Source organism: Sitophilus oryzae, unplaced genomic scaffold (genome assembly GCF_002938485.1).
Source record: "Sitophilus oryzae breed Bouriz unplaced genomic scaffold, Soryzae_2.0 scaffold_172_pilon_pilon, whole genome shotgun sequence".
In the NCBI taxonomy this organism is placed as follows: Eukaryota; Metazoa; Arthropoda; class Insecta; order Coleoptera; family Curculionidae; genus Sitophilus; species Sitophilus oryzae.
Window position 1 is genome coordinate 601,805 of NW_022146424.1, and position 26,953 is coordinate 628,757.

A 26,953-nucleotide genomic window follows, 5' to 3' on the forward strand; every position below is an offset into this window, starting at 1 on the left:
ACGAGATCGGTTTTTCGGCCTAACTGGACTCCTCCCCAGACCATAACTGTTCCACCTTGATAAGGGTGCACTTCCTGAACATGATCCAACCGAATAAGATTTCCCGGTTCTCTCCATACCCTAAGCCTTCTCGAATCTGGATGAATTCCAAAGCGTGACTCATCCGTGAAGAGAACATTGGCCCATTGTTCATTCGACCACTGAACATGATCTTGAGCCCATAAATATCGTACCTCTCGATTTCCTCTCGTTAAGGGTTGAGCTCTCCAGGGGCGTCTGCTTCTTAAGTTGACCTCTCTTAATCTATTGCGAACAGTGTCAGGGCTAACGGTTATATTATGTGTTTCCTGGAGAATTAAACTAAGCTCTGGTGCTGTAAGAGTCGGTCGGCGTCGAGCATTTAATTGTAAAAAATGATCTTGCTGAGGGGTAGTAATGCGATGTCTTCCTGTGTGCCTTTCAGCAACATCACCACTTTCACGGTAGCATGCACTTAATCGCGATATTACACTTTGCGTTGTATTTAATGCTCTAGCTACGTCGATTTGGCGCATTCCAGCTTCGAGCATACCCATGGCCCTTAGCATTTCGTCTCTGTTAAGATGTCTACGCTCCATAATGTCGTTTAATACTAAACAGAGTTATTTGAATGAATTCTGGCCAGTTATCATAAAAACATAGCCAGTACAGGTTAAATTCGAACAATTGATGTGACTAGGTGCTTCTTATACATTTGATAAAAAATGCCCAAACACTTCTGCAAATATCCCGCAAATTTAGAAATAACTAGTGTGACTACTTCGTTTCAATCGAAGTAGAAAGAATCGGCCTACAAATATGTGGTTGTTTATTCAAAACATTTATTTTTAACTTTAATAAAATGATATCCCTAGATTTTTCCGGTGTGTGTATTTTAGGAAAAAGAAATGAATTAATTATAAATATATAAACAGTCATTATTTACATCAGCAAAACTCACCTCCTGATCAGCACTTAAGGGACATAAACTACCGCCTATCCATTCAAAATATTCTAATAAAGTTGCGATGTGTTTTTTACGGCTATTAAGCTGTCTTGTACACTTTGCACTAAAAAAGGTTCTAAAAAGAACAATGTTCGACTGCGAGGTCTGCCAGTAAAAAAAATTAAGCTTATAATATCAAAACATAATTGATTTTTTTAAGAATATTTCTTTATACTTTTTTGGACTTGAACCATTTTATCTCTGAAAATATTTGAAATTTTAGATATAAATTAGTTCATCGGTACATTCTTCTTCGTCACTAAGGGATTTGTTAACTTCACATTCTCTATTAATAGTGTTTTCTTCGGTTTTTGGTTTTTATAAAAATTTGGGCATATAGGCGGGATAATAGTAGGAAATTGGACTTGATCCATTTTAATTCTGACCACTCCAGTAAATTCGAAAATCAGGAATTTTGAATTAGCTGAACGGTTTCCCTGTTTTGGCTGTTTTTCTTCTCCATCAGATGACTCGACTACCGTGTGATGCATCAAACGTTTTACGGAAATCCCATAGTCGTAAAACCCACTGCCGCCCGAGGAAACAAGATCCCTTATCCGCTTAACAGATTAAACAGAGGCAAGATGCACTCGGAGAGCGGCCGTAAAGGTCCACCGCTAGTCGCCAAACGTCCTCTCTGCGCGTATAATTAAGCCGAAAGATGCATCTGCGCGACATATCATTACGACGGAATCCGGTGACATAATTCTCTTAATTACGTTAATTTATTTCGCGAGATGGCCGCGGCCGATAGGAGGCGCTGCCGGCAGCGGGACTTACCGTTCGTCGAGGATGTGAGTATGTGGGTAAAGAAGAGAAATTACTTACCGACGATGGGGCGTTTGGCTATAGTTTATTCCCATGAAATTAGCGGATGAGTTAAATGTTCTAGTTTTCTGTTTGTGTAGCCTCCCTTACATCCCTCTTTACCCTCTTTATAGTTGGGCCCATTGTTTTCTATGCGGGCCAAAGTTATCTTTGCTAATTTCCTAATATCTTAGGTCCCATCTCAGGTTTGGTCTTCTTCTAGGACTCTTAATTCCTCGTACCATGCTGTAATTTTTGTGGTCCATCTCTTATCCGTCCCTCTTGCCAGGTGTCCTGCCTATTGCCACTTGAGGGATCTGATTCTTTGAATGACATCTATTACCTAGGTCTTTTATCGTATCCACTCTATTCTTTTACGGTCTCTTTACTCTACATTACCGATATCCTGTTGCTAATTTCCTCGTTTATCACTCTTTGGAATATGAACACGTCTACATAAGTAATACATCTCTACAGCCAATATTCTCTGTTTATCTTCTTCTCTTAGGGTCCATATCTCACTGCCATAGCATAAGACAGACCGATTCTTCTATTGTTTGCCCAATATGTTTTTTATTTTTTCGTTGTAATAGATTAAAACAATAATTTTAATTATTATAATTATTGTTAATTTTAATCAAATAAGTATTTTTTTTATATCATATAAACGTGAAAAACAAGCAAGACCGCAAGAGTCTTCCATGGTGAGTCTTCGTCTTACGAATGTCTTGGTCTTGGTCTTCCACAAAAGGCAATATCAAGACCCACACCAGTCTTGCTCATCGCTACTGGTAATTACTAAAAGACAAATCTTCTCTCAAAAAGCAGTAATTGTTATCAAAATTATTTCCGTTCTCTCCGAACCATCTTCTATCTCTCTACATTTCCTTTTATAACCAGTTACAGTAGCAAGCTCCACAATAAAATAATAGAAATAGGTACCGGTACTGGTTTCAACTAAACTATTTGCATTTTTATTGCACCTCGACGCTCCAAGCAGTGGCGGCGCGCCCAGCCTAAAACGAGAGCCGGCAAACGGAACAAAAAAACAAACAGAAATAAGGCAGAGACAACTGAAAACGACGACGCATTAGCAAGACTTGAATTTTAATTCGTAACTGAGAAACGAACGTATATAAAAAAGAACGTGCTGCCGTCTAGTTGGACCTCACGAGCGCTGACGGCTCTTTTTTACTTCCTCCTCGTTTTTCTCCCCGTCTTTTAACATCGGTTTTATTGGAAACGGGCCTTTTTATTGCCGCGACTGTCTCTCTGTGCTTCTTCGTTATGCAACTCCTTAACCGACAGTAAAATAAAAATACAGACGGTTTGGACGGAATTAAAGAGGCTGTACGTAGACTGTTTGTTTTACTGATTGTATTTTTTGAGTCTCGGTAAAAAACAAGAAACGAATAAAACAAATTCAACGAAGAATAGGTTTGTCGTGGGCGGCATTAGGTAAACTAAAGCATATATTGAGATCGTATCTTCCAATATGCTTAGAAAAAGAAAAATCTTTAACCAGTGTATCCTATCGAGCTGAGACACTTACTTTGGCATTAAAGAACGTAAATAGAATACATGTAATGCAACGGAAAATGGAAAGGTCTGTGTTTGGGAGTTACTCAGAGATAAAATACTTAATCATACCGTAAGAAATTGCACAGGAATAAGGGGTGCGGTGATATCTATTTTACACCTTAAATCGAACTGGACACAACATGTGGCTAGGATGACCGATGAACGGTGGATATAGAGACTTGTGGAATGGAGACCAAAACATGAGACTTATAGAAGCAGAGAACCACCTCCTAGTCGATGGACAGACGATATAAAATGGCTGAAAATTGGATTCAAGTAAATAACCAATTAAAATAGCTGTATACCTTTGGATACTTACTTGTGCCACCTTTCTATATATAAAATAATATATTTTGCTATTGCTAAATGTTTCATAGCATAACCGTCACTGTTCATTGCTCTTCTGGGCCGTCATTATCCAATTCCCAGCAATTATTTTTATATTATCGCTCCAACCAACGTTTTGATTGTATTTCCTTCTGGTTATGTGTTCAACTATGTCTTTGATCTTAGTTCTTTGTCTGATGGTATTATTGGGTATTTTGTCTCTTTTAGTGATTCCAAGTATAGTTCTCTCCATTGCTCTTTGGCTTACTCTTAGAATCGCTGCTGATCTTTTTGTTAATGTTTGGCTCCATACTCCATAAGTTATCACCTCTCATTCTCTATTTCTTTTAGATTTAAACGAGAAAAATACAATTTCCTAAAGAACTGTAACAGTGCTATTTATATCACAATTTATTTTGAGGTCTGTTTAGTATTCAGTCATTAGTATTCATACAGATATTGAAACGTAAATAGTTTTGCAAAGAAATTAATTGATGTTAATTTTTAACAATTTATGTAATAGCTCTTCGGGAGCAAGTGTGTTGTTTTTTTTTATAAAATTTAAGATTTTAAAACTAATAATTAATGTCTTTATACTCCAAAATAAAATACATTGTTTAGTTTTCTTTTGCAAAGCAGCGTCTAACACAATAACAAATTTTCATCTAATCGTCATCTTTTATCAGGACTTTTCCAGTTTTTTTCCTATCTCAGTCGTATTTCAGTGACAAAGCAGCCATTTCTTTCCCATTTTTATTCCAAAAATAAATCCTGGCTTTAATGAGCTACTACAGCTTTTAAAACCACAAATGGAAATTTATATTCGACGTTAATTTTTTCAATTGAAAATACAAGCATACTTAATCACGATTTCTTACAGAACAAAGGTTGATTCTCACTGTACCTTCCATATCAGCTCCCTTCCGTTTCCCTTCCGTTTACATAATATATTATATCATGTAAATGAATAAGGTTTATTTTTAAGGTCATTTAGGAATGTGTAAAATATATCGACATATCTAAATATCGATATTTAATGCTCGGCACCACATTTTTTTAAACAAATCTATCTTGTGTGGCACATCATTTAAAACTCGGCCGCATTCTTTTTTATAGGCCTATAACAATTATAGGAAAAATTATTTTTTAGTATAATAATAATATAACCGCCTAAATTTTAATGACAGTATTATTTAAAGTGATTTTCAAAATAATTTACATTCTTAATTTTTCCTTTATTATTGTGTTCGCCCATAACAGTACTCATTTTGTTAAATTTTCCTAAGTTATTGAATAAATTTAAGTAGATAAATAACTCTAATGAATCTCTCTCAGCCGGTATATACGTGAATTTTGTTTCCTTCTCATTCTAGCTTAGAGGAAAAAACAGAACAAGTGATGCGCCTGGTGAGAGTTATGAAAAACGATGTAAGAAATAAATTACACTGAAGTAAGGAGGAAAAAAAGGAAAAAGAAAAAAAAATGGTTTAGCATAGATAATCTGTTGTTGTGGGTTATTTATGGTGCTCTTGATGTGGATAATATGTTCTCCTTATTGGTTTCGTTACGTGAAATTGTTAAAAATGTGAGAACATTATTTTTTTCGAGAAATTTCTTTCATAAAAAATCTCTCTACCAAAACAGAATTGAAGAAAACATTACAGCCTTTTTTAAATCTCATTGCGAAGTCATAATGAGATTTCTCAATGATATCACTCTAAAAGTAGTATTTGAATACGTACATTTGACATCAATCAGTACAAGGATAGAACAAATGATAAATCCTTACCATTATAATTAACAACTAAATCAGCAAATGAAAATAACGTTACAAATATAAAACGAATAAGTATGAAAACAACCTGTCTATTTATGTAGTTTTACTAATTATTTCTAAAACGTTATTTGACTTAGATATAAAGATTGCTTGCTTTGAAATCCAGTATCCGTTTAAAGTTCTTCGGCGGTGCTTGACAAGGAATTACAAAAATTGCCACAAAATAGTGGGTGGTCAACAAATGTCTAGTGTCTACGGTGGAACAACTGTCTAGAATGATCACTCCCAGAGCAGAGACAGGCTTAAAAGTTCATAGTAGAATGAACCGATAAACATAAACAGAAGAACTCAAAATTGCAGTCGGTTTAACTGATAGGATTGACGAAAGAAATCCTGAGGTATTAGCAAAGAGCTATGAAAGGTAAAGTCACCAAGTAGCATAGATCTATAGATACCTCAAAAAAATCTAATCAAATGTAAGATATTTTTAAGAGGTATATGGCACTGTATTTCATAACATTTAAAATTAAAGTGGAGTAACAGAATGAAATAAAAAAAATCATTAAATTTAGGGTTATACGGTGATTGACATGTGTCAACATTTTTTTTTGCGATAAATACATCCGAAGGGTCCACAAAACCCTCGTTGGGTACAAAATTACACCCTTAACATGACTTTCCCCATGGTTTGCAATTAGTAATCGCAACGTTGCTGGATAATTTATACCGTCGAAATTACAGGAAAAATCCAAAAATGTAATAGGATTGCAGCGTTGTCAATATTTCGCATCAATGCGTGGATGAGCCTAGCGTAGATTTTATGGTAAGCAGGGGAAGTTTGTCCCCTTTTTTTGAGTTATAATTCTTTGTACAATCTCAGGACTTTGACAAAAGCCAGTATCTGAGACGGTTTTCTCCATCTCCATCTCCGCTATCAGACGTATCATAAGTTATGGCACGAATGGTTGTTATCTCGGCGCACTCAGTAATGAGATGCTCAGGATGCTGGAATACGTGCCCACTGGTTTGGAGTACTTTTTTTCGGCGAAAATTTCACACCTGTAATTTTTAACCAGTCAAAACGTGTTTTTTTTTTTGACAAATCACCATGGCAACGGATAAATTTTAGTGAAAATGTTTTCCTTGTGGGCACCCAACAGCGAATTATACTGGAGATTTTTTGACGTTTATAATGACAGAATATCTTTTGAGAGTCTGGTTTTTATTTCTTTACATGATAATTTTGATACACTTCAACTACAAAGCTGGGATGTTTTCTATATTCTTTGGACACCTCCTTTCTTCTTAATGGCAAAAATGTAGGACTTGGAATGGACTGAATTAAATGTCTATGTCTAATGAAATATATATAATATTTAGACTCTATTTTATTCACCTTTTTTCCATTTAGTACTTTGAATTTTGAGTAGTTTAGATGCAAATATTCGTGAACAATTCGAAACAAATTCTTCAAGTAGGAGCCACAATCCTCTATTAATGCGGGTAAATAAGTCATCGCACAATGATTGATCATTACATCAGACAATTTCACGCATATTTTGCATGTAGTATGATTTTCAAACCGATTCGTTTTTAAAACAAAGAATTTTGTTGGTTTTTCAAGCTGCACAATATTCTTTATTACAACAAAACGCGATATTTTGAACTGTCAAAATATGATGATCATCACAGCCTTTTATGATTGACGCTTGCTGACGCTCCGCACTGGTTATGAATTCCATGCCAATAAAGCATTTATGAAAAGTTAATAAACATGCAAAAAAGCAACTTTCTACGACTTGTAGTTACTCAAAACTTATGTAAAATTGAAGAATATATTGTGCTGTGTCTTGAGATGGTATTTTCGTGCAACTACAACGAGTATAAGTCAACAATTTAAATGTCTAGGTATATCCGCTCTGTCGAAATCATACGATTTTTCTGCGCAACAGTTTGTAAACTGCTTCCACACGCTTGACTTCGATTTCCTAGTATTCGCGGGTGTCAACTGCTTAATCTCCTGGCGAATATTTTCTTTGCCAGTCTTCGACTCGGGATAATTTTCAAAATATTCATGAGCTCGAAAAAAATTCCGGAAATAATTTGACCTCTAGTGGTATTACCTGTCCTTTTTCCTGTTTTGGTTTTGGAAGCATCGGTATACCATGTTATGGTATGGTCTTTTATCTGCTGAACAAAAGTTTAGTTAGCAACGTATTTTTTATACTAAGTATGTTTCAATTCCATTTTTCATAAATATATTAAGCCCGTTGAAAAATAAAATAAAAACTAAAAAAGTAATTTTGAGAGTCCTTCACTGTTTCATTTTATTTCCATTAATTTTTATTGTTTTCCACGGTTCGCCGCGCTAAATATCCGTGAAAAGTTTCATAATTAATTTGGCAACGCCGCGCCGCCCCGCTCGATTACCACTTTAAAATCCCGGGCGGCGATTTAATGAAATAAAACGCGAAAGTGTCGCCATCTGGCGCCAAAAAAATTAAAACGTCCGTCGGTGCCAATAAAAAGGTGGCAAAAATTCCGCACGGCCGTACGGGGTTTCCGCCGATGTATAATGTGTGCATGTGTGCCCACTACACCGTTCCAAAATAAATTTTAATTAGATTAAATTTTTGTTGGAAAATTAAATAATTTTAAAAGTCCAAATTGAGATATGACCCACCGCTCAAAAACTGTTTTTAATCTGACCAACGTTTATTATTATTAATCAGGGGTGGATGGGCCATATGGGAAAACGGGAAAATTCCCGGTGGGCCGGTGGGAAGATGGGCTGGTAGGCCGGTCCCGATCAGATCGCAAAGATTTTTAATTTCTTTTTACATTGGCTTAGCAAAAATTAAATGGTTACTCTTCTAACTAAAGTTACGTTAGATTCTTAGTGATTGCCTAACTAACTAATCGTTTTGCATCGATATAATGGTCAGTTGCTTTTAAACATAAACACCAATTTGTAAAATAACTATTGTTAGAAGTCTTTGAGACACTTATAATTTTAATAAACATCTGTTGTTTGTTGTTCCGTTTGAAATGTTTTATTATACAAGGTGAGTCTATAAGTACACCTTAATTGTGCTGCTTTGTGAAAATATTTCCAGGGCTGGTATTCTCTTTACCGTGTTTCAAATAAGTCCAAAATAAAACAAAATTTGATTTTTTTTTAAAAAATTGATTTATTTTTAAAAAAAATTGAAAGCTACCGAAATTTTTCTGTATTTGCATCTCTTTTAGTCTCCTAATATCAAAGATTAAGACCGAAGATTAAGAAACTATACCGTGAAAAAAATTGCGATGATCAGGAACTTCTAAAAAGTTTTCTAAAATATACCGGAAAATTTCAAAGAAAATGCACGATTTTCAACATTTTTTTTTGCCAAAAAACATCATAAACGTAAAAATTATCAATAATAAACGTATTCCTGGGGTCGAAATATAAGACTCCTGAAAATATTTGCACTTTTTTAAGACTCACCCTGTATAGTTTTACTTTACCACTATTCTTTTACTAATAACTAATAAAGACTCCGGCAGGCGTACAACAGAAAAAAGAATGAATATCATTAGGTAAACCTAAATAATCTCGATGTAAGTGTATACCCAGAATCCAGAATACGGTAGCGTAACAACTGGGGGCCTCGGTGCAATACTTTTCGAGTTCATCTGAGTAAAAAGGTAGGCAAATTTCTCTGCGATTGACAGAGAAAACATAAAGATATCTCTATGCTTGGTTAGAATTGGGGACGGACATAAAGCCAAGTCAGAAATAAAAGTCAAGTCTAAATTGTCGTTTTACATGTCGCTGAAATAAATTTACTAAAAATTAAAAAAACCGACATCTATGAAAATATGAACCCTTCCTGGACACAAACGGTACATTGTGAGACAGGAAATTGTAGAGAGAAACAAGCCCTATAACATAGGATACAACATTTTAATGAACAGTGCTTTCCATAAAATCAATAAAATGAAAAATATACGAAATAAAATAAATGTACCGATTTCTTTAGAAAATCGACATCTATGAAAATATGAACCCTTAACAACAAACATTATTTTCAATTTTTTTCGTATTGTTACAGAACTACCACTTCCAGAAGACCCACCACCACCAGAAAAGATCATACCATCCACACCAAAACCCACTCCGCCAGAACAAGATGAACACCTCCTCCTAAACACCGATCTCCCGATATTCCTCGAAGAACCCCAACACTCCTTCGTAGTGAAAAACAGGGCAGCAACCCTCCATTGCAAAGCGGCGCATTCCCTTAGGGTTTACTTCAAATGCAATGGAGCCAGGAAGGTCGAAGCCAAAGATTTCGAGTTCGTGGACCCTCAGAATGGGGTGAGGATCATGGAAGCCGAGATTAACGTGACCAGGGATATGGTGGAGGAGTTTTTCGGGCAGGAGAAGTTCAAGTGTGAGTGTTATGCTTGGAATGGGAAGGGGACGATCAAGAGTCAGTCTGCCACCGTGGAAGTTGCATGTGAGTAGTACTTTAATTACATCTGTGATTTATATTTTGAACTTCTGGTACTAACTTTAGTAAATAAACGAAATCATCTAGTATAATCAGACTTATCTTATAAGTTCATAATTATTACTTTTTACGAATTATTACTAACAAATTTCCTTATAAATTGTAAACTAAAGCCTGTGCGAAAAAACTGAGTTTTGTTTGTTTGTAAAATTTATAATTTTATTATAATCAAAAACAATAATTATTATTCATAAAAAGAAACAAAATAAAATCTTGAAATGAATCTTCATCCCTATTAAATCTAGTGATTTTTTTTATTGATGATTGTTACCTACTTATATAGCCTGTTTCTGTTTGGTTGGTTTCAGAAGTGAACTGGATCAAGTCCATAAAATTTAACGCTTTGCGCGATTTTAACAACGTGCTAAATTTTAGAGCTATTACATCAATGTCATAGAGCAACAGCAATTGCTGTTTTTGACACACATTCAGACACCATAGATAATTTTATTTCTAAGTTAAAAATAATCGTTTTCCTTCCATTAAATTTGCACATGAAATTGAGAACAACGACAGATTACCATTTCTAGATGTATTAATTATTAGAAATATTAATAATTGCCTGGAATTTGATATCTATAGGAAAAATAGCACTACACGCAGATATATTCCTAATGAATCATATCATAGTGTTGAACATAAAATGGCTAGTTTAAATTTCTTAGTTCATAGATTACTTAGTTTTCCACTTTCCAATGAAAGATATGAAATAGAAAGAGATTACATTAGGAATGTAGCTGAGAGTAATGGATATTCTCCTTCACTAGTTGATAAAATAATTAGAAAACGTAGGTATAGGTTAATGATTTCTGAAAATTCGAGTTTTCAAGTGGAGAAAGATAAGTCAAAATATTTTTCAATACCGTTTGATAGACAGTTATCTCGTGGTCTAAAAGGAATTTTTAAGAATGTCAATTATAAACGTGTGTATAGTGCTAATAATAAATTACAACAATTATTAGGTAATCCAAAGGATAAAACACCTCCACTGGAAAGGTCGGGTATTTATGAAATTTCTTATAAAGATTGTAATCAGAAATATGTTGGGCAAACTAGAAGATCAATATTAACTAGATTTAAAGAACATTTAGCTCAGATAAGATATGGTAGACCGGATAAATCTTGCGTTGCCGAACATATTGTTGATAAAGAACATTGTATAGATCTTAATAATTTAAAAGTAATTAAACAAGTCTCAAATTACAGGCAATTAGATGCATATGAAAGCATCAGAATTAATAAATGTAAAGATAGTATGAACAGAGACAACGGTCCAATTCCTTCAAGTTCTTTGTTCCTGCTACTCTAGTGGCGGAAATCAATCTGTTACGCTCGGTGGGCTCTGACTCAGTTGGCTAGATCTTGCCACGCCCACTCGGTGCCCACTGAGCGAATATATAAACGCTCAAATTGTAGATTGTATTTTAGTTTTTAATCATTTGCTGATGATGCTAACATCTAACATGGTTAGCGAAACGCGCGTCCAGTGTAAAAGTAAAAGTGTTTTGGTGTATTGTGGCGATTTAGTGTTTTTAAATCCCTTAATAACGAGGAAAAATGTACCGATGAACTAATTTATATCTAAAATTTTAAATATTTTCAGAGGTAAAATGGTTCAAGTCCAAAAAATATGAACAAACATTCTTAAAAATGACCACAGTTGTATTTTGAGTTACTTTAGTTTGCAATTATCCAATTTAAAATATAATAAAGCATTGTGTCAAATTTTCTTCTCCAGCTTGTTTTATTTTAATTAAGTAACATTAAAAAACTTTAACTCTCATTTTCTCCATAATTATCTTCTAGGACTTCAGTTCCACTTCTGAACCCCTCATAATATCTTGTTTTTCCTAACTTCTACGGAATCAAAATACCAAAAAAACAGCACCATAAAAACAAAGTTTTGTTCGAAATCTGATTATTTCTTTACAGTTTGAAGGAACTAAAGTTGATGTACCTACAACCCAACCATACATTGTAGTCTACGTTTATGTTATCGAGATTTCGATCGTAAAGGACGCATAAAAACACCGATAAAAACGTACTTAAAAGGCGTCTAGAGGTCTTTAAATTTACGATAATTTACTCTTTTCGTGCACTAAAGCGAGTCTAATTTACGAAATAATTTTTAAACAATCAAATTATGGCGTAGATCGTAAAAAGAGCTGAAACAGGTATTCAAAAAAAAAAATAAATATGGTTGATGATGGTTGCTAAGAAATAAAACGAAAATCTGATAATATCAACTTTTAGAGCAGGAAAAATAGTAATGGGGATGCGAAATTTGTATTGTACGTGTCTTAAAATACAAAGAGACGCAAATATATCAACGAAATCATATATCACAGCTCTTCTTTTTGATTTGCACTTTATATCTTTCAAAACCCTCTTAAATCGCGTCATGCACACGTCGACCACATCGACGATCGACGATCACCTTCAACAACTATTCGCCTCGCGCCACGCAAATTGTAGAGTAGCCGCAACAAAAGAAGATACAACGTCCGTCATCAATCTCAATACTTCAAAAAACTTCTGTCTATCGTTTCTGGATGTTCCTATGAGTAGAAGCGATGGATCCATTAGCACTGCTGTATATAGAAAACCCACACATACGGGACAATATTTAATTTCTCAGTCGAACGATTCTGAAGCATCCAAAAGAGGTATAGTTAAAACACTATGTCATAGAGCAATCACTATATGCAGTGGCCAAGAATCTCTGAATTCTGAACTAAGTAATATTTAAACCTATTTGCTTCAGAATGGTTACTCTGCAAAATCCCTAGACAATATTATATCCAATTGCAAGTCCGACCCATTGGTGCGCCAGCCTGAGGAGGATGCTCTCTTTCTTTTGACGATTCCATATGTGAAAGGAACATCGGAAAAAAAGGGCGAATAGCTAAGCAATATAAAATTAAAACTGTTTTTAAGTCTGGGACTACTCTAACTCGATCAATATAATGAAAAATATACGAAATAATATACATGTACTGATTTCTTTCGAAAATTGACAACTATGATCCCTTCCCCGACAAAAACGGTACATTGTGAGACAGGAAATTGTAGAGAGAAACAAGCCCTATAACATAGGGTACAACATTTTAATGCACAGTGCTTTCTATAAAATCAATAGAATGAAAAATATAGGAAATATTATACATGTACTGATTTCTTTCGAAAATCGACAACTATGATCCCTTCCCCGACACAAACGGTACATTGTGAGACAGGAAATTGTAGAGAGAAACAAGCCCTATAACATAGGATACAACATTTTAATGAACAGTCTGTAGGTCTTTTAAACAAAGTTTGTTTGCAAACTGTAATTAAGACCAGACCATTTGGTTGAATTCCATCTTTAGAATAAAATTTATCTTAGCTCACGCTCATGGATTACCCAAATTGCCCCAATTGCGAGCAAAAACAGTCACTATCAAACAATCCTATCGTGGATGACGAGGTAGCTTCTTTAGGTGCGGCTACTATACATCACCACCGCAAATATTTTTCCAGCGACGGTGACACCGCCGACGCCGATTTGCACTTAGCGGTTCGTTTATTTTCAAACAGCGAACTAGTGCCGGTTAAACATAGAAATTGTGGTGATTTAACGGGACCGATTTTAGACGCGGGCTTCGAACGCCTTCTATTTGCAATGGTCGACGATCAGTAAATGGGCATAAGTAACGTCTCTCTGTTTGAAGATAAATATTTGAAGTGAAATTCGAAAAGCAAATTTATATACAAAATACAGAGTGGTCCACTAATTTATAATGTTGCTTTTTAGGATTTCTGTATTAAGATAGTATCTTCTTGCGGTGCCGTGTCTGTCTTCAGGCGTTGGCGATCTCCATGACTATTTCGTGGAAGAGTTCTCTATCTTCTGCTGCATGAAACAGCCTCTCCATCCTCAGACCGATCCAGTTTACTTTTTACTTTTCTTTATACAACCTTGGCAAGTAGAAGTATCCATTCCATACTTCTGGATAGTTATGGAAGATTTTGTTTCTTCTTTTTGTGTTGCACCATCATCTTATATTATTTTGACACGGACGTATACAATTGAAATAAGATCTTCTTGGTTTTACCACACAATAGTGTCACATTCCATTTACAAATTGCATGATCAATCATTCGTTTCATCATTTTGTCCTTTACTTCTACGTGGAGCACAGAGCTTCAACAAATGTTCTCCAGCGGCTTCGGTAGCTTGCAATTGATTTGACATCTCACCATGATCGGTTTACTGCTTTGATCTCCTTTTAATTGTTCTTTGCCATGTGTGACTTGAACGACCAGTTCGTCTACTGCCTGTGTTCCATTCAATCGCTATGCCAGCGATGTTGTTGCCGCTTTGCCTTAATGTGTGACCAATCCACCTCCATTTCCTTAAGCAGGTCACTCACTAAGGAGCATGTTGCGCAATATGTTGGCGAACGCAGTTGCCGTCAACAAGTTTCCGAGTGTTTGTGTTGGTCCGTCAACATGTTGCTAAGTTGCAGGCTCCCAGGACGAAACCGAAAAGCCACAACGTGAGCTGAGCATGTTGCCTAGGTGTGTGGTTCGCCGCACATGTGGTAGGCATGTAAGTTTTGCAAAAAAAAAGAATTTTTTTCCATAGCAACTGTTAAAATTGCCTTAGATAAAATAGTATACTTTAATAGCATTTTTTAATTAAATGACACTTTAACAGCGAGGATAGGTTAAAAACTTCATTTCTTCTCGCACGTTTTTTAATTGCTTCCATTTTTGAAAATGTTTGTATTCCTTTTCATAAGTTATTCGGGATTTAAATGGAAGTAGCTTGGATATGGCGCTTGTCGCCTCAGCCCGAATATCTGTTGGTAATTTACTTATTTTGTTTTGAGCCATTTCTGGCTCCAATTCAATCAGCAATCGACACGAAAGAGAATTAAAAAATATTGACTCAAAACTGACAACTAAAGAGACAGCTTTATTTATTTGTCAAATTACATAGAAACCAACGCCAACCCAGCACAATATTTTTTTCTACTCAAAACTAAAAAATTCCTTAAAATAATAATTTCTAAATATTTTTGAAAACGTAACTCGCTATGGAAAAAAATATTGTTTTATACACGACGATAAAATTGCATTATCGTCTAAATACCATTTTATCGTCTTGTATAAAAAGTAGCAAATAACTATTATATTCATAAAGATTTTTATTTATTTCTCACAAGGAAGTTTAAATTAAATTAAATAGTTAGTGTATTCTAAATCCTGTATCATTAAATACAAAAGAAGTTTTTAATGCCACCAAATATACTTTTATGACACTAAAACAGAATTTTGTTTTGGTTCTATTAAGAAGATTTTATAACTCTTTTAGAAAAAAAAAACAGGGCATACACAAGATAATCTAAGAAAATTTAATACTCCAGTTGTTTTATAAACATCTGCATTATTACCGGAAGGAACCATTTAAAAGCCCTAAAAATAATTCCTCTTAAACATGTGCATATGCTCTGTTTTGTACTTGAACAGATAAGATGTATTTATATCGAACATCTAAAAGTACTTGAGCGTTCAAATGGTTATAAAGTTTCTATGTTTTAAACTATTAAGATTTTAAGAAATGTTATTTATAGATCTTTAAAATATTGAGTTATATTTGAGACGTCAAGTATGCAAAACCCGTTTTATTTCAAAAACGTTGTTTCAAAATAATACCCAAAATAGGTTTTAGCGAATATTTGAAGCGTTATTTTAGAAAAAAAAACGTGTTCATTGAGTGGAGTCATTGTTTTGTATCTCGTTTTTTAGAAATAAAAATTAATATTTAATTTTTAAAGAGAAAAAACACAAACATAATTCGGATAAGGCGGGTTTTATTGCAGTATGATGCATATTGCGGGTTTTGCTACAGAAAGATATCTGCATCCTTACTTGATTTATTAGATATATTTTATTAAACTTAGTCAAGGATTTGAAAAGGATAAGACGTCAGTAGTAATATTATACTTGTTTAAAAATCCTGAATACCTGAAAAAATACCTCTGCAGTTTGATTTCGGAAAAGGCCAATATTGACTCTGAAATTCAGCACATTGTTAGCAGTGCCTCAAGAGCATTCTGGAAATTAAAAGACAGGGTTTTCTACAATCATGACTTGAGTACAAAAACGAAACTTGCAGTGTACCGAGCAATTATAATCCCCACCATGTTATATGGGAGCGAAACCTGGGTGCCGTACCGACGACGCATGAACGCATTAAGCAAGTAGCAACAGAAACACCTTAAGGTGCGTATTCATTATCCGAACGAACGAACGAACGAACGAATGAAAGTGCGGTATATTTAGACGGGGACCGAACGCATGCGGCCGTTCGTTCGGTCGTGCGCTCGACCATCCGCTTCGAGTCGGTACATCAAAGGCGTTCGCCTGCGTGCGCTTTCAGATTTAAGGTGCGTATTCATTATCCGAACGAACGAACGAACGAATGAAAGTGCGGTATATTTAGACGGGGACCGAACGCATGAGGCCGTTCGTTCGTTCGTGCGCTCGACCATCCGCTTCGAGTCGGTACATCAAAGGCGTTTAGACGTCACGGTACAAAGAATACAAGGTATGATCGATAGCGGCTCCAATTTCGTTCAGTTCGCGCATACCACCTGTGACGTCACTAGGAAAATAATGAATAAATAAAAAATAAAGAAAGTTGACAGGAGATCTGCAATTTTTGGGGTTATGGTTAAGAATTGTTTATTTTAAGACTTTTTAGTTCGTTTAATTTAATAATTACTAAAACCAGCAGTTCCAAAAATATATTTAAAAATAATAATTATCTATTAACATGGATTTGGACGATAGGTAAGAATACTGAATTTATTTCTATATTCGGTATAAAATTGTTTATTAGGTTTTTAGTTTGCGATGTTTATGGTAAATAATTTTCATTTTCATTGCCTCTGAATTCACATGAGGACAGAGTTGAGGATATCTATGGAAAAGTAACCACAAGAGGAATTGTTACATCATTTAAAAAATATTGGGAAGTTTATTGTTTCCCATCGAAAAGTAGAAAATGCCAATGCAGATGAACGTATTGTAATTGTGATAGAAGTAATTCTAAGGGTGAAGTTTATTATAATTAGTGGAAGTAATACCAAGGGTGAAGTTTATTATAATTAGTGACCTCTGCTTCTTTTTATATGTAGAAGTTTCTGGTTTTGAGAATAAATCGGTTGAACGACACCCAAAATTTAAAGGAAGTATTTGCATACCCAGAATATGCCCATCAAGGATTATATAGCTCAAATTTCCTTTAATGGTAGGCAATTATTCAATGCAAATTAACTTTTTAAGTGACTAAAATATTAAATAGTTTACAATATGGTATATCACTAAAAATATATTACTTTTAGGTACAATTAGGGCCCGATACATTTCAAAAAGTAGAATATTATTTTATATTAAATGAGGTATTGTACTAACAATCAATTTATTTAATAACGGAGATTAAAAATAACAGAATAAATAGTTCTTTTTCTTATACTACAAAAATAAACTATAGAATACAACAGTATTTAAAAAAAATAAAAAGTGATGTTCCGGCCGAGATTCGAACTCCGGTCTCTCGCTTCCTAGCCCGACTCCTTATGCACTGCTCCATAGTAACTTGCTTAGCGATAATTCAATGACGGTATATAAACAAAAAAAAACAGGTTTATAACAATATCTTGACGATTTGAACTGGCCCGCGAATGAAGAAATGCGTGCGGTCTTCTCGTGCGGTTCTATCTTGCGGTGCCCGGGTGGACAACTGAAAAGGTACAAGGAATATTTTCCACGGAAACTTAAAGGGGATTAACATGCAGAATGAGTGGGAAGACGCAACTCACAATAGAAGTCAATGGAGAAGAATTGTAAACTCCGTTAACAGGGACAACCAAAAAGTAAAGGAAGTACGAAAAGGGTACAAAGCAATGAGCTTTTTGAATGTCCGGAGTGCGGTAGACAGATAACATCACTTATTGGGCTTTTCAGTCACAGAAAAGCTCATGAAAGAAAACGCCTTGCATGACCATCCTCTGATGCGTGTCGAATACTCGTCAGCGAGTAATATGACAGTATGTATGTATGCATAAAAAAATGCTGGATTTGCACCAAATAATGACAATAAAAAGCAAATATAAGTTGATAAGACGAATTTTGCTGCAGTATCGTAATTTGTAGTGAACTTTATATAGGAATAGGCGACTTTTGCTGCAGTTTGGAACTATGTTTATGTAGATTTCAAGGTCCCACTATTATTATATTATGTCATTAGGCCATTTAAAAAAAAACGGATAAGGTCCATAACATTTTAACTTTTATTTTATGCAGTAATAACTCGGAGAGGAGATTTTTAATTGATGTCCTCTCTTTAAAAGCTTATATTTCTGTTTCCGAACTGCGTCTGAAAAAAGCTTATTAATCTTCTGTCGGCTGAAAGGATATTTAAAAATTGCTTAATATCCCGTATAGCCCCCAGTTATTTCGTCTTTAACAAGGAGAAGATTTCTCTTCTTATTTTCCGATTAGAATTTTAAGTGGTTTTGGAGAAAAAAATCACCGTTTTACGACGCAACTTGAATACGAATAATCCTTAAAATATGAAGGATCATCGACTGAGATGAGTAAATCCCAGGTTTTTCATGTCTGTATAATAAATATTGTTTATTTAGAAATTATTTTGAGTAATTTAATTATGATTTATTCGTTTTTTACAGTATTTGATATAGTACTTTAATCGTTTTTGTTGAATATGCAGTCAACAGTAATTTTAAAAATATTCTCTCAGCTACACAGGGGAATTCAAATACATTTTTAAGGTGCGTTCACACCGGCTGCAGTCATTTTTTTAACGTATACTTTTGTGGGTGCTAAAAAAATACACTTCAAAAGTACATGTTAAAAAAATGTTTTGCGCGGCGTGGCGCAGAGCGGCGCAGCCGGCTTGAACGCACCTTTACACTAAAGTTGTAGTTTTTGAATGCAATGCTGTACAGGATGCCCCAATATTCTGTAGACATAGAACTACTGTTCATCAGGTTACAATCAAAATAGGTTTGGACACAATCCACTCATTGGACACAATTTACCTCTATACAAAAGTGCTTCGTTTGTCCGCTAGAGGCCATACTTAAAAAAATAACCATATTTTTTCAGATATTTTAAGAATCGTTATTCCGATTTGAATGAGATCTTGGGTCTGTATGTTTTGCCGAGTGCTCTGACATTTGACTTTCACAAAAATCAAGTAAAAGTACGGAAAGGGTGAAAACTACCCCCACCCCTACATAAATTTTAGTATAAATATTTTTCAACTCCACCGACGGCCGGTTTTCTTTTCGTAAAATGGTTCCTCTAGTATTTGCTACATTTTTGCCTCTTTTCGAAAATGCCGAAAATCGCCACCGTGCATACTTTTTGAGGAAAAAAAATATTTTTCCACAGCTGACTTCCAAAAAATGTTTTTTGTCACATCAAGCTATGGAGGCGCATAATAGCTATTTATGTAACTAGTACCTAAAATGATGTTTTTTAGGACGAATCATTACTGTTTGCGGACGAGGCGTTAGCCGAGTCCGAAATAGTAGATGAGTCCTAAAAAACATAATTTAGGTACGTGTTACATACACTATTTTTTGTCATACGCTTTTTACAGTTTTTTAGAACGCATATTTGCAAATTTTCCATATTTGAAATTATAATGTTTGAAAAAGTTGGCTTATAAATTCATATCTTAGTAACGAGTTTGTTTATTTCATCGCATTTTGACATGTCATTCGAAATTTGTCACAAAATCACACAAATTCATCAACAATTTTAAAATGTTCCAAAATCCCGAACATATTGCTAATAAGGCCAAAGAAATCGTGTTGGATTTACTTCCTGTGAAGTCTCGTGCCATTTACCAGAAAGAATATGATGTTTTTAATGAATGGAAAGACAAAAATGGCGTATTCGTTGTAAATGAAGATGTATTGCTAAATTATTTCCACGAAAAAAGTAAGTACCTAGGTACCTATTTAAAAGAGCTTTTAAATTAAAATATTCTTAAATTACAGTCACAAACATTTACCATCGTCAATTTGGTCGAAATATTCCATGCTGAGAGCAGTGTTAAGTGTTAAAGAAGATATTTATATTGACAAATTTCCAAAACTTATTGCTTTTTTGAAGAGGAATTCGGTTGGTTACGAGCCTAAAAAGTCTAAGGTTTTGTCCATAAAAAGAGATCGGTGATTTTTGGCCACGGCTAGTGATGAAACTTATTTACTTACTAAGGTAAGTTTGCGATAATGATTTTTAAAATATATAGATGGTTTCTTATTCCATTGTATTTGATTTTTAGGTAGCTCTTGTCATTGGCCTTTGTGGAGCATGTAGAAGAGAAGAATTGTACTCTCTACGAGTGCAAGACATCATAGAAAAAGACAACAGCTGCCTTTTAGTTACCCTTGCGGATACAAAAACTAATATCAAAAGAGTGTTTCCGGTGGTGAACGAAGGGAACGTTGTCAATCCAGTTGAGTTGTATAGAAAATATGCTTGTCTTAGGCCAAAAAATGTACCACATGATTATGTCTTCATCTCTTATCGTAAAGGAAAATGCACCGTGCAACGAGTCGGCATTCATTCATTTGGGAAGATGCCATCGATTGTAGCAGCATTTTTAAAGTTGTCGAACCCAAACGAATATACAGGTCATTGTTTCCGACGTAGTTCTGCTACTCTTGCTGCAGATGCAGATGTGGATTTTACATCGCTGAAACGCCTAGGAGGTTGGAGGTAAAAATTTTAATATTTTCCGATCTTGTTCTAAACAACAATAATTATTTAGGTCGTCCACAGTGGCCGAAGGTTACATAGAAGAATCTATTGAGAAAAAGAAGAAAGTTTGCAAACTGCTAATGGGGGAAAAGAAAATCGCGACCACTTCCACGGATGTATTACCAAGTACATCATCGTTCGCATTTACTCCACCTCATCAGAAAGTAAATTTACCTGCCAATGGAGGAGTCGTTTCGATTGCAGATGCAAGTTTTCAAAATGCACAAAATTGTTCATTTCATTTTTATTTTTCCAAATAACTTAGCTTTTGATATTGTTAGTATTTAATAATTTAAAAATCAAATACAATGGAATAAGAAACCATCTATATATTTTAAAAATCATTATCGCAAACTTACCTTAGTAAGTAAATAAGTTTCATCACTAGCCGTGGCCAAAAAATCACCGATCTCTTTTATGGACAAAACCTTAGACTTTTTAGGCTCGTAACCAACCGAATTCCTCTTCAAAAAAGCAAAAGTTTTGGAAATTTGTCAATATAAATATCTTCTTTAACACTTAACACTGCTCTCAGCATGGAATATTTCGACCAAATTGACGATGGTTTGAATGTTTGTGACTGTAATTTAAGAATATTTTAATTTAAAAGCCTCTTTTTAAATAGGTACCTAGGTACTTACTTTTAAACAAATAACTTAGCTTTTGATATTGTTAGTATTTAATAATTTAATTATAAATATATGTATAATTTTATGTGATTTTGTGACAAATTTCGAATGACAAAATAAAACAACCAAATAACGAATTTAGACATTTTAGTCCATAAAGGTTGCCATGACGACCTTTACGGCCTAGGCCGAAAAAGAAACATTTTACGGACTGAAATGAGTCCGTAAAATAGCTGTTTTTGGGAGCGTATGACAAAAAATCTATTATGCTCTAATAATCTAATTATTGGCGAAAATATGGAAATTTATTAGTATGACAAATTATATATGAAAATAAGCTTTATAAAAAGCTTAAAAAATTAATAATTTTTAAATTATTTACCGTTCGGGTTTATTTTTGATTGATAACCTTTTAACTTAACCCTTTAACCGACAAACGAAGCACTTTTCTATAAAGGTAAATCATGTGCATCCAAAACCAAAACCAAAAAATACGTAGTTTTTTATTTATATCCACGGAATATTTGAATTAATATTCTTTTTATTTATGTCCACGGAATATTTGAACTCCATGAATATTTTTGTAAATTTGAACAATTTTGTACAAGCCGATTTTAATTAAATTAAGAATAACTGCATCTATTTTTAGATTAAAACTGAATAGGGAACAATGCAAAACCAGGCAAATGTCAACATACCTTAAGTTGTCCCTAAGACCAAGACCAGTCTCCTTCATCACTAGTTTTTTTTAAGTGACTAGTGAACTACTAGAATCATTTATTTCATCATTACCTAGTTGGGAAATGAAAGTGTTTTAAGCACGGGAGGCAAAATTGTCAAGTGTTTAAACCACTCTTTTCGCAACGAATTTCATACAACATTTTTTATGAAAGCGGATAATTTGAGATTTTCATGCTATTATTATTATTTATTTTAAAACATTTTTTAAAATGTTCTGGTAATCGGTTTATAAAACGATGTTTACACTAGATGCAATTGGATGCAACGCAATTTTTTAAAAATGGCATGCAATTCGGTTGCACGCGCAATTTACCGTTTACATAGGGTGCAATAAAATACATGCCATAATTTTGAGAATCTATTGTGCCAACCTAAATAAAATGACTATAACAACTGTTTCATTTATTTTTTTATTTTATCTTCAAGGTATCGTTGTGTATGTCATACTAAAGGTTTTTAGATTTTGTATCGTACCTATAACACCGATTGTAAAACAGAAACTGTATTATTTTAATTATAAAATTTGATTTTATAGTGTATTATAATATGTTTGGTTGGTAGAAGCAAAAATTGCATGCTACGTGCAATCAAATTAGCGCGTGTTCTAATTCCATGCAATGCAATGAAAATTGCATCAGCTGATCGAAAAGTGTGAGGTGCGCATGCGTTCGGGCACCGTATTGCACGTAGTGTAAACAGGCCTTAAGGCATTTTTTATGTACTGTTTAACGACAAAGTCTGTCAGGTTCAAACGTCACCGTATTTCCTACAAAGTTTTGTGAAAAAATGAGTGATAATGACGAGTCTTTGGATATTCAACAAGCTGCCGAAACTGCGCTATCCACGTTAGTGCCCGAGAAGTCGAAAAACTTATACGAGACCACCTACAGCAACTTTGAAACCTGGATCAAAGAAAAACATGTTGAGAATTTCGCAGAAAAGGTATTGCTAGCCTGTTTCCTGAAGTTATCCACTACCTTAAAGCCACCTACCTTAAAGCCTAAAAGAATGTCATTTCGAATCTCAAATAAATATCAAAAACTGTCAATTTCGAAACGCTTTGACAAAAATGAATTTTAGTGACAAATTTTTTAAAACAAAACCAAATTGAATTAGAAACGACGCCAAAAAATCGCCGCCGCCAAAGAATTCCATTATAAATCAAAAATAAATACGCTCGTGCCAATTTTGAGACTTAATTAGTTTTGCGCGATAGAAACCGTAGTTTGTATGTATGAGCCTATCTAAATTAAATCAAAATCGAAATCGTACACATCACGCAAACACAAACGCACACACAGAACGTAATGTAAATATAGTCGGGAACAAACCTAATTTATACGCGATCGTATATACAATAAATAATTTAAATTTGCAATCGGACAATGTAACATATCGCGATCACCATCCAACAGATGGATTCTTATAAATTAACTGGCGCAACACCGAATTAAGGCTGTGTCGCTGTGGGATTACCGCCGGTTTGTCTATTTGATTACATTTGTTTCCATGTAATGAATATATTTGGATTTTGAAATACGCGTCATTGAATTTATGCAGATGATATAGATATAAAATTGAGTTGTTTAGGCTATTTTAGAGCGACCTTACAGATCCATTGTGTCCCCCTTTCTTGAGTTATAACCCTAGATCATATATACTTACGCGGATAAGTAAATCACCATGGAAACTGTCGCAAACATATCAACGACTTCCATTTATCTTCTTTTCTTATTGCACACGCGGTGCTTCTACTCTATATATCCTTGTCGAGGACCTATCGTCCACGCGCCAAATTTGAACAATAATTTTAAAAATTTAATTTGTAAAATGCCGATATTTGAACAATAAATTGAATGTTTACCGTTACAAAAATTAAATTATATAAAAAATACATTTAGCCACTCCGTACGAATCAATATTAAAAGGAAATCTAACCAGAAAGTATGCATTTGGTTTAATATAAATACAAAGACAACTGAATACATTACTTGCCTATGAAAAGATAATTCGGGGACCTTTAGATTAGAACTTCCACACACCAAACACTTTCTAGTCATTTTTACGAGTATTTAGAAAGTCCAACGAAAAAAAAATAGAAATAAAATTGCACAAACTTAAAATTAATTTTTCACTGAACACACATGCATCCTTGGCTATATAAAAGCGGTCGATAAAATAGTAATTAATACAATTTTTAAAATAAAAAACAAGCGTCGTTACACAATGGAAGTAAGAAAAGAAGTTGATGATGTGAAAGTTGGTTTCCATAACAATGTATAATTTGTACCTGTGTTTGTACTTTCTAAACCGTTTCTAAGCCCACGGCCACACAGAAAGGGTTTTTTGCGTTTTTAGCGTGAAGCGTCTTTAGCGAGTAGAACAAAATAACAAGATTATATACCTTTTTCCAATGAGGTTCCTAGTGGATCTTTAGCAATCCGAACGGAAATATGTACGATATGGCAACTACTGATAAAACGCACCAATGCATCATCTGTTCTGGGTTACAAGATACCTATAGTATGTATTCTTATATGGGACACGATGTTTTTAATAGAATTAATATTTAATTTAGAAAGAAGTAGAAAAATTAGAACAAAACTACATAACTAAAAAAGACAATAATAAATATTAATTTGTACGTACATAAACCAGTGACATTAATACGATATGGTCATTATTTTCGGCAAGTTCGCCTACGAACTTCCTTAAAACAAGCCTAACCGATTTATGTTGTTTGTCTTACATTTCTGGCGCCCGGAAAAGTTACGGTATCTCGAATTTCTCACGACATTCGAGCCGACAATGAATATTTTTCTAATAAAAATCGTCAAAGCTATTGCTTTTATCAATTTACCACTGCCCACGCCGGTTAAAAGGCGGTAGAAATTAGTAGAGTCGGTTAAAACACAGCTACCTTATCTTAAAAATTGGAATATTTATCAGAAAATTTGAAAAAAATAAAAAGTTCAACTCATAAAATACCTGCTATTTCAGTATCCATATTCCTGTTTGAATTTAAGTTAAAGAATCATTTACATTTGTCACTTTTGATTATCCTCTTGATCAGGATCATCCAAATTGATGAATGTAGAATGCCTCTAATAGATAAAGTGATAAAATTATATAAGAGTTTCTTGCCTTGAACTGCTAATATAGAAATTAATTCTACGCTGTGTTCGACATAATGTGGATCAACCTGCTCTCACTACCGGTTTCGGGGCCCTACCCCATCATCAGGTGAGCTTGGGTCGTTTCCACAAAATGTCGAGCACAGCGCAGAGTATATATACGCAGGCCGCTATCTTGCGATGCGGAACTTAATATCTTACCGGTACTTTACGACAAGTCGTATTTATAGTCTGTCCAACGAGAAGATCCTTGACAGTGATAGATGTGTCTGTCATTTTAATTTCAAAGTAGTTTATTTTATTTTACAAAGAAATAAGTTGGTACAACTGGAACGCATAGCAGGAAATATTTAAAATTTGATTGACAAGATGACAAGTGATTACTTCAAAATATTGTGAAAAAACTGTATAAAACTGAAAAAATGTAATCGAGTTATTTTATTTAATAAAAACGGTATGTGTTAATACAAAACAAACAAGAACAAGACACTACATACCAAAAAAATATAAAAGAGAACTATTATTTACTTTCAAGCTTTATGAAACTACCCGCATTTATGATTATATTTATCATTATAACTTATGTACAAATACAAATTTGTAATATTCCACAGGAATAAAAAAAACAACATAGGTAAATAAAACAAACTATTTTATTAATAATAACACCTACCAAATTTTGTACCTTAAAGGTTGATTAATTAACTTTAATCTTAATTTTTTTAAACCAGTACCTTTTGACATTATTTTTCTGCAGTACTAAAATCCATTATTTACCTATCGTGTGATGTCGATATTTTACAGCTACTCCAGTTTTTAGTATGTGTTTAGTTTGATCCTTTTACCATATACGAGATGCACTTATATACGACGAAATGGTACACAAACTTTATCGATGGCTACTTCATTGGTGTATAAGACTTTCTGCCTGGGCAGCGAGTATTAACCATAAACTGTGCTCTGGGTCTACAGTTAATTTTCACTCGATTTTTCCTCCACTTGACTTCAAAAGACACAAAACACACGTAATAATACGAATCAAAATGCATCATCTTCCAAAACGCAGGGTATTTAACAAAAGTTGACACAAAATTATAACCTATAATTTGGCAAGACTTTGACAAGCGTCAAAAATGACAAAAATCTAAAGGCGAGTTCATACGCATCGGCGTGCGTTTGTCGTTCATCGTTCCGTCAAACCAATAAAATTGAAATACGATCTGCCATTTTTTAAATAAACCAATAAAACTGGTTAAAAACAACAAGACACGACGTATGACGGATTTATATTTAAACCATAGAAAACTTAAAAATGACAAAGTTTACAGAATAAAATATAAGTTCGGTCACTTAGCATCGGCACTTTGAAAATCGCGTATCAAAAGCCAGAAGCCGCCTCGTCCGATACGCCGGATTTCGATGAAAACAGAGTATATAGCCGGGGTAAATAGAAGCCATTTTTTTAAACGATCGCAATGTGCCACAAGGTGCAGGGGAACGTGGGCCCCGAAAAAATACCTAATGAA

The 26,953-nt window shown here is 34.2% G+C and overlaps 1 protein-coding gene across 1 annotated transcript in view; it reads left to right on the forward strand.

Moving 5' to 3' along the window:
* LOC115881660 (netrin receptor UNC5C) overlaps positions 1 to 26,953 on the forward strand; it is a 452,006-nt gene that overhangs the window by 156,699 nt on the left and 268,354 nt on the right. The window contains exon 4 of the mRNA XM_030899233.1: positions 9,614 to 10,021. Within this exon, the coding sequence (XP_030755093.1) occupies positions 9,614 to 10,021 (408 nt within the window). The remainder of the gene's footprint in view (positions 1 to 9,613; positions 10,022 to 26,953) is intronic.